Source organism: Mizuhopecten yessoensis, unplaced genomic scaffold (assembly GCF_002113885.1).
Source record: "Mizuhopecten yessoensis strain PY_sf001 unplaced genomic scaffold, ASM211388v2 scaffold5789, whole genome shotgun sequence".
Classification (NCBI taxonomy): domain Eukaryota; kingdom Metazoa; phylum Mollusca; class Bivalvia; order Pectinida; family Pectinidae; genus Mizuhopecten; species Mizuhopecten yessoensis.
Window position 1 is genome coordinate 590513 of NW_018406224.1, and position 10357 is coordinate 600869.

The following is a 10357-nucleotide window of genomic DNA, read 5'->3' on the forward strand; positions in this document are numbered from 1 at the left end:
ATTTTTGGAGATGTATTAGTGTTGTGCTAATTCACAAAGAGATAAGATGATATGTATTGGTCTATTAATGTAATTAGATATTTGAAGCAAATTTTAAAAGTTGTTGTTTACAGTACAATGTCTGTATCCCTCATACAAAAATGAAAAAAGCAACAATAAGATTAAGAGAAAAATTGATTGGAAAGATTTCACTCAGTGTCCTAACCCCAAAACTGATCTTTATGTGCCTTTATACTAGAGGCCCCAGTGGTGAATTGTCCGAATAATTCCACTTAAGTACATGCACATGTAAAATATCACAATTGGTATTGATTAAAGAATGGGCATTGTGCATATCAAATTGTCATGTAGTTATTTAATTAATTAATTAATTAGGAAATAGCTTTTTATTGTGATAATGACCTATCGCATGAATAATGTATATATTGTGTAAGGTAATCAATAGGTACCGCCTGAGTGACTATAGTAAACTACTGCCTGGTACACTGTAGTTAACCTGTTCAGACCCTCAGCCAACAGATGGTCTGTATCTTGTGATCTATTGATTACATAGGGGAGGTAACTGCATGGCTTCAGACTACATGTGCACCTTTTCCATCATTCCATAAAGCTGGACTGTAAAAATCTTCCAAACTTGTACTTTTTTTATTGAAAATTCATTCAAATTTTAAATATTCAATGGAAATGAAGTATTTTCAAACTTAACTACTGTAATGGGTCAAAGGTCACAAGTCAATTATGTATTTAGATTAAATATTTTCAAATCTTTGTCTTTTAGCTACTGGCCAGACATAACAAACATATTACTTTATTAGACAATCTGAAGGATATTCAATATCTTTGAATGAACAAATAATCTTGCCATTATTTCCTTTAAAATTTTGAAATGGCAGATATCACAAATATTTATAAAAAGTGTTTTTGTAACATTCTCATCATAAGATATACATGTACATGTAGTAATGATCCAACTGTATTACTACTGACTTTGGGGAAGATTGTTTTACAAGATTGTGATTATTACAAATAAGTTGTATCATCTCCCTTGTTGTGACAGAGTAGGAAAAGGGGTAAAATTGTAATGCTTTTTAAGGTGTTACATATGTAAACAGCTTGCTATCAGTATATATTAATGGTAGTCTGGGACTGGCCGACAGCTGGAGCTAGCTGTGTTGTGTGGCAGGTATATCTATACTGGAACCTACACAGATAGAGTGACAGCTGTCTACCATCTCAAGTACACATACACACAATCACACAAACACAAATAAAGTTTGATTAGTAATTATAAAATACTTGCCCAAGTATGTCTTTGAATTATGAGGTAATAGTCTGGTAATGAGGGGGTCATTAAATACAGCCAAGCAGCATGCATACATTTAAAAATGGACCTAAAACCTCAATATCCTTGCGCATCCCCTAAAGGTTTCTTAAAATGTTTATATATCAGCAACATTTCATAATCCCCTTCCCCCCTCACCAATAACAAGGTGTAATTAGTCTGTATATTTTTTTTTTACTGACTATTGCATAAATATTATCTTTAATAAGTGTTTTTATTATCTGTATTCCCCCATAGAACTACTCTCTTGTTTGAGGTTTTATTATCTGTATTCCCCCATAGAAATACTCTCTTGTTTGAGATTTTATTATCTGTATTCCCCCATAGAACTACTGTCTTGTTTGAGGTTTTATTATCTGTATTCCCCCATAGAACTAACTCTCTTGTTTGAGGTTTTATTATCTGTATTCCCCCATAGAAATACCCTCTTGTTTGAGATTTTATTATCTGTATTCCCCCATAGAACTTCTCTCTTGTTTGATGTTTTTATTATCTGTATTCCCCCATAGAACTGTTCTCTTGTTTGATGGATAAACTAGGCTACACTAAACAGAAAGTCATTCTTAATTGAGAATTGATGAGTCAGATATCATTCTATCTATAAACTTCTATAATCCTTATAGTAACCTCACAGGGTTATAAGTGCTTGTAAACCTTTACAACTGGCCGGGGAGAAAAGTTTTTGTGCTTTAAAGTAAAGATGACATAAAGTGATCACTCATTCCACATCATCCTCATCACTCTTTCCACATCATCCTCATCACTCATTCCACATCATCCTCATTCCACATGATCCTCATCACTCATTCCACATGATCCTCATCACTCATTCCACATCATCCTCATCACTCATTCGACATCATCCTCATCACTCATTCCACATCATCCTCATCACTCATTCCTCATCATCCTCTTCACTCCTTCCACATCAGCCTCATCACTCATTCCACATCATCCTCATCACTCATTCCATATCATCCTCATCACTCATTCCACATCATCCGCATTCCTCATCATCCTCATTCCTCATCATCCTCATCACTCATTCCATATCATCCTCATCACTCATTCCACATCATCCTCTTCACTCATTCCACTTCATCCTCATCACTCATTCCACATCATCCTCCTCACTCATTCCACATCCTCCTCATCACTCATTCCACATCATCCTCATCCCTCATCATCCTCATTCCTCATCATCCTCATCACTCATTACACATCATCCTCATCACTCATTCCTCATCATTCTCTTCACTCATTCCACATCATCCTCATCACTCATTCAACATCATCCTCATCACTCATTCCACATCATCTTCATCACTCATTCCACATCATCCTCATCACTCACTCCACATCATCCTCATCACTCATTCCACATCATCCTCATCGCTCATTCCACATCATCCTCCTCACTCATTCCACATCATCCTCATCACTCATTCCACATCATCATCATCACTCATTCCTCATCATCCTCATCACTCATTCCACATCATCCTCATCACTCATTCCACATCATCCTCATCACTCATTCCACATCATCCTCATCACTCATTCCACATCATCCTCATCACTCATTCCACATCATCCTCATCACTCATTCCACATCATCCTCATCACTCATTCCACATCATCCTCATCACTCATTCCACATCATCCTCATCACTCATTCCACATCATCCTCATCACTCATTCCACATCATCCTCATCACTCATTCCACATCATCCTCATCACTCATTCCACATCATCCTCATCACTCATTCCACATCATCCTCATCACTCATTCCACATCATCCTCATCACTCATTCCACATCATCCTCATCACTCATTCCACATCATCCTCATCACTCATTCCACATCATCCTCATCACTCATTCCACATCATCCTCATCACTCATTCCACATCATCCTCATCACTCATTCCACATCATCCTCATCACTCATTCCACATCATCCTCATCACTCATTCCACATCATCCTCATCACTCATTCCTCATCATCCTCATCACTCATTCCACATCATCCTCATCACTCATTCCACATCATCCTCATCACTCATTCCACATCATCCTCATCACTCATTCCACATCATCCTCATCACTCATTCCACATCATCCTCATCACTCATTCCACATCATCCTCATCACTCATTCCACATCATCCTCATCACTCATTCCACATCATCCTCATCACTCATTCCACATCATCCTCATCACTCATTCCACATCATCCTCATCACTCATTCCACATCATCCTCATCACTCATTCCACATCATCCTCATCACTCATTCCACATCATCCTCATCACTCATTCCACATCATCCTCATCACTCATTCCACATCATCCTCATCACTCATTCCACATCATCCTCATCACTCATTCCACATCATCCTCATCAAAGATGGTGTCCCTGTGAAAACCCTGGAAGAAATGCTTTCTTTTTCAATAACAAAAATCTACATGGTCAAACATCACCAATTACCTATATCTATAGAGCATCCCAGAGCGAGGCTGATATATGACACATCCATTTCAAAAGAATTTTTGTATTGTAGATATGTACAACACATTAATGTATACAAACTTATGTAAATTTATCCTCCGAATGTTGTTATCATGCTTCATGAGTAGTACCTAATTCCATGGTGTGATTGTACAGTTACATGTAGGCTCACAGGGCATGAGCTAACTCTCTGACATCAGTGTATATATCAAGTCATCAAATCTTACATCAAATTTACTCCTTCCATTAAAAATCACATTTTCTTCAATGAATATGTTATATGATAAAGTTTGGAGGAGAATTGATTACAATTGAAATAAAATCGTGTTTTTATTTTCAAATGGATTCTACCTTCTTAAACTTGTGGAATTTATTTTGAAAAGTATGGATGAAACCTTTTTAAACTGGAAGTGAATGGGACTGAAGTATTTGATCAGTTTATGAAGGGTCTAGGATAATTGACCAATGAAAGTTAGGCTTGAATGAACAGGGTGTTTTTACATGGAAATTTGACATAACAAGATCATTCAACTGAGAGAAGACAACTAAGATCCATATTAGACAGGGTTGGCAGACTACTGTTATAAGTATCAGAAAAAAATTGCTGAGACCAAACATCAAAGTCTGTCTAGAATTTAATCTGGATAAGACAGGCCCATTTAGACAGGTTAAAAATATTTCAAAAGTAAATCCAATCAATTATCTTCTGTTTATGCATGATCACGTGACAAAGTGTGTAACCTAGCACTGAGCTGTACAATACCCACAACAAAAGGGTCAATGTGACACCAATATCTCCCCTCTAGAGTTCGTACCTTTGTTAATAGATTATATAGTATCAGTAAGATAGTGCTGATACAGACAGATAACTGCCCACTGTAAATAGTTATCTGTGCCCTCATGTATTCTGAGTTAGCATTGAACACTGATAGAAAAATGCAGCTGGCTCCATCATTTTAATCAAACCTAGAGCAACAGATGATATTGATCAAATACAAGTACTGAACATATTGTGCTTGGCAGGTATTATCTCCAGGATATTAAAGTTATACATTAATGTATATCTGTTATAAACAACATGTGGTATACATGTATTTTACCCCTTGATAAGGATAGTATAGCTTCCATATACTAGATAATAAACAGCATTTGGTATACAGGTTTTACACATATACAAATTCATAGCTATATATACCTGTACATCTGTATATATGAAAAAAACAGCATGTGGTTTAGAGGTATCATACTTGTAGGATATTATAGCTATACGAGTATATATATAATGAACAGAAAGTAGTGTACAGGTTTATATTTTACTTGTAGGATATCGGGTGATATATATATATACATGTAAATATAATTTTCATTTCATTATCACATTAATCAACTTGACCTTTCAATTTTCAAATTTCAGAAAGACACCTGAGGTTAACTTATATCCTTGAAAGCATCACTTGTTTATGTGTGATTAGCAGCCACATTTACATTAAAATTGACTGTAAAATTAGTAGAAGAGGAATCAGACATATGTTATATAACTAATAATACTGTTAGGTATGTGAGTATGTTTAACTGTACAATGTATAATATTAATCCAGTCCTATTTGCAGGATGGTGAGATGTTAAGCGTGAGATGTCAAAGTGGGTGTTGTCGGGGATACCACCAAAGACAGGAAGGTAAATGTATTGTATGTCCCGCACTGGTACTACTGCCAAAGGGCTTTATTATGAAATTTAAACTCCGCCTGTATAACTGTCTGTGCATCATTTTGTCTTTGGCATATACAAAAACTGGGTCCCATGCTCTATTATGTGTGTATATACTGATTTATTGCCTTTTTTTAATAGCAAAGCTTGTTTGGAGGTGGGGAACTTAAAATGAATTTGCTTGCAATACTTTTTCTTTTTCCTTGATCAAGTGTATATTGTCTTGCAAAAGTAATTGTTGCAAAAATACTCTTGATGAATAAATAATTTTCCAAAATTTACAAACATCTTTAAAATAAAACTGAAAATTAGATTGCCTTGGTTATTTATCAGAGTATATTTATTGTACATATTGTACTACACTTATACTGTATTCATGCATAGAAATCTGATGACCATGGTAATTTTAAGCATACAACAAAGCATACAACTTGATTCTAAAGTGTATCAACATTTTATAATGTATATTTGTCTTAAATATATTTTAATATTGTTATTGATAATTCATCTTTTTTATTTCATATTGACATAAAAAAAAAATGAAAACATTGCCTTAAAAAACCTGTAAACCAGTAGGAATCCATTGTTTCATGGAATTGTTAATTTTCACAATATAGAGTTTAGTTTTAGAGCTTTAATCTTTATTTTACAGATGACAGTTTTGGAAATTGTAATGATTGCAGTTACCAAGGCAACAAAATCAGGAAAGAAGAAGTAGACAGATTTTGTGTGGCATGCCAAGAAAGTTTGAGGAAAATTAAGGAAGACAGTAAAAATGGTAAAGATTATTAGGGCCCTATAGTAATCACTCTGTCTGTCTGTCTGTCCGTCCACAAATTTTGTTCCTGGCTGATAACTTTGGTATTTATTGACCGATGTACATTACAAAAATACACATTGAGGTAAAAAAGTCAAGGTCAAAGGTCAAGGTCATTAGGTTCAAAGGTCCAGGTCAAATTTTACATATTTTTACTGAAGAACATTTTGTTATGACAATATGAAGCAAAGTTGATCAGAATAAAACAAGGAGTCAACTGACAAAAGGTCAAGGTCATCGGGTCAGGGGTCAAGGTAACATTTTGTAGCTTTTCACTGGTGAACGTTTCGCTATGACATTATGAAGCAAAGTTGTTCGGAATTAAACAAAGAGACACACTGAGGTAAAAAGTTGAGGTCAAAGGTCAAGGTCATTATTTTCAAAGGTCTAGGTCAAATTTTGCTTCTTTTCACTGATGAACATTTTGTTATGACATGATGAAGCAAAGTTGATCAGAATTAAACAAGGAGTCAACTCACCAAAGGTCAAGGTCATTGGGTCAAAGGTCAAGGTTAAATTTTGTATCTTTTCAATGGTGATTATTTCACTATCACACTAATTTGAAGCAATGTTGCTCAGAATTACATTTGTAAACAAGGAGTCAATTGACCAAAGGTCAAGGTCACTTGGTCAAAGGTGAAGGTTAAATTTTGTACCTTTTCCCTGATGAACATTTTGTTATGACATTATGAAGCAATGTTGTTCAGAACTTAACCCAGTGTCAACTGACCTTAGGTCCAGGTTATGGGGTCCAAAGGGACAAGGTCAAGTTTTGTATTTTTCACTGATGAACATTTTGTTATGACATTAAGAAGCAAAGTCGGTCGGAATTAAAGAATAAGTCAACTGACCAAAGATCAGGGTCACTGGGTTAATGGTTAAGGTCATTTGGGTCCTGTGGATCTCTGACTTTGACCCTGGCTCTTGTCGGAGGAGGTATATAAGGTGAAATAAAACAAATCAAAGCTAACAAATGAGTATTGCACCGGTATTTACATTTCAGTTAGCCATGCAAATATGGAGGTGGAAGGAAACAAGACTCACATCATAGTACATGTAAAATGATTCCTTGCGATTCTTTTTGAAGTCCAAATGTCAAACGTCAAGCTCAGCTATATGGGCAGATTGCTTCTTGATGATTATGGGGGATATATTGCCACAAGACGGGGCCCTTACTGACCTGTCAGTGTTCTAGTTTTCTTATCAAATATCTAATAATTAAGTCTTATAATGAAATAAGGTTAATGATGACAGAAGGTACATGTATCTCCTGGCAAAACCAATAGCATTGTAACAATACATGGAATATCTTATTGGGAGAAATATAAAGAGAGATAACTCTTTGAAAAATCTCAGATCATTTTTTTGTATATTTTTTATTCTTTTCTAGATCCCTTGAAGGTATTACAGTTATGTAAGCAATGTGAAGAAGAACAGAAACAGTTTTTCACTGACCATAATGTCCACTGTGTCCATCTGCTGGTGAAGGCTTTTGATGCAGGAATAGAAAGTGGACAGTGGGAGACTGCACTTAAGTATGGCACACGTGTTCAGGAATCTTACAGGTACCTTGTTATGTCTGTACAAATCTCTCAGAAAAAATAAATTCTCCACTCAAACATATGAGATGCCTGTATGATTGGTCCAAAATGATCTTCACATGTGTTTATTAATAGTTAAAGATATAATCACCTTATAAAATAAATAACGTATGAGAAGTTATCAAAAGAAATCAATATGTGGCACAGCTGAACTGATTGTATTTGTAACAGTTGATCTCTCTAGATTGTATTTATAACAGTTGATCTCTCTAGATTGTATTTGTAACAGTTGATCTCTCTAGATCAAGCGTATCAGCATGGCTGATTTTGATTTATATCACAAAAAGGAAATAAACATTTCTGCATTGACTTGATGCATTACAAACATCATATTTAATAGCAATCTATTTATAGAAAGTCAATCACTCCTGCGGGATATACTTGAGATTTTGGTGATCATACTGCTTAAATTCATTAGTAAATACACTTGTACATGTTAACTAAACAGATTTATAAACGTTTTTATTTAACTTTCTTTAACTGTTAATAACATTGACTAGAAAATTTTCCAGTGAAAGCTGTCAAGTAATCAAATGAGATTGGATCAAATGACAAATTAAACAGTGTTGAATGGCATGATCTTTTTTCTTTCAAATCAATAACAGTACTCGCAGAACAGATCAATCTATTCTTGATGAGTGTTTTTGTGATGACTTCTAGTATGTATTGTGTATATCAATACATACAAATGTAAATAAATATCTTAACACAGATTGCTGTTATTTTCGAGGATTGATTTTAAGGTCTATTATCTCTATGACTCATAAAGTTCACTATTAAGTGAGTCCTATTTTTATAATTGCTAAAAATAAAATAGGCAGGACAAGGGTTCAAAATAATCATCTGCAGAATAAAACCCACAAAAAGTTTATAATTCTAAATATATATTACAAAAAATTTGTCAGAGGATTAAAACTATCATCTGGAGATTATGCCTACAAACATACTGTTTATCTATATATGTTTAAAAACAATGATGAATTAGATAACTTTATCTAACATATCACTGAGCAAATAAAGCTAGATAAAACAGGATACAGAACTCAGTTGTATCAAGTTACAGTGGCCTCCAACGAAATATTCATTATTTAGGTTACATTTTAAATCAGTGATAAACACGTGATTTCATGTTCATTAAATAAGTATGTCCTAGCTGGTATTCAAAGTAATTACCCTCAGTGGATAGAATGTGGTTTTTTCATATTTCTTCATAATGTCAATGTTGTTTGATATTTTGAGTTAGATAATATTATACATTTAGTACCCTGTTGGTAGGTAAACATAACTGATCAAGGGGAAACAAATAATTGTGTTTCCTTACAGTAAAGGAACACTTCCTCAACAGTGAAGATGATCAAGCTTCCATGCATTTGATGTCATTTACTTCAATCAGTTGGAAATCAAGTGTGGTGCCTCTTGCTCATTTTTCTTAAGAGACTATAAGTATGCACACTTAGTGTTTTATTTCCTCAACTTGTGATCAATATAATCCAATCAGATGTGCTATTCTGTAGATGAGGTATAATTCTATTTAGCACATGATCATTTAGAAAGTGAAGTTTGGTACAACTGGTCAAGTTCTTTATGAGTAAGATTACAAGTTGATAAGTTTTTACTGTATACAGTAATGCTATAGCTAGCTGCTATTGACTTTAAGTCATTTTAATTGAACTTGTCTATTATCTATATAATCCACAGAAAGTTTTACCCTCCCAACAGTCCCCATGTTGGAATAGAGCTAATGAAGGTTGGGAAGATTCAGTTATACTTGGAGCAATGTCAGCAAGCTTTGATTACCCTACAACAGGTGAGTAGCTTTAGGGACTGATGGATGTTGGGAAGGGTCTGTTATACTTAGGAGCAATGTCAGGAAGCTTTGATTATTCTACAACAGGTGAGTAGCTTTAGGGACTGATGGATGTTGGGAAGGGTCTGTTATATTTGGAAGCGATGTCAGCAAGCTCTGATTACCCTACAACAGGTAAGTAGCTTTAGGGACTGATGGATGTTGGGAAGTGTCCATTATACTTGGAGCAATGTCAGCAAGCTTTGATTACCCTACAACAGGTGAGTAGCTTAAGGGACTGATGGATGTTGGGAAGTGTCCTTTATACTTGGAGCAATGTCAGCAAGCTTTGATTACCCTACAACAGGTGAGTAGCTTTAGGGACTGATGGATGTCTGTTTTACCTAGAGCAGTGTCAGCAAGCTTTGATTGATAAAGTAGTTTTAATATATATATATATATATATAGAAAAAATAAAATTAACGACCGACTAAAAAACTTTTTTAGTCTGTCGTTAATTTTATTTTTTCTATATTTACTTCCTTCACATGGACATTTAATCACTTTTTATTATATATATATATATATATAT

The 10357-nt window shown here is 34.6% G+C and overlaps 1 protein-coding gene across 1 annotated transcript in view; it reads left to right on the forward strand.

The window, feature by feature from the left end:
• Positions 1-10357, forward strand: part of LOC110451076 (histone-lysine N-methyltransferase SMYD3-like) — a 28763-nt gene that overhangs the window by 17691 nt on the left and 715 nt on the right. The window contains exons 9-12 of the mRNA XM_021498930.1: positions 5465-5531; positions 6214-6339; positions 7769-7943; positions 9678-9786. Coding sequence (XP_021354605.1) covers positions 5465-5531; positions 6214-6339; positions 7769-7943; positions 9678-9786 — 477 coding nt within the window. The remainder of the gene's footprint in view (positions 1-5464; positions 5532-6213; positions 6340-7768; positions 7944-9677; positions 9787-10357) is intronic.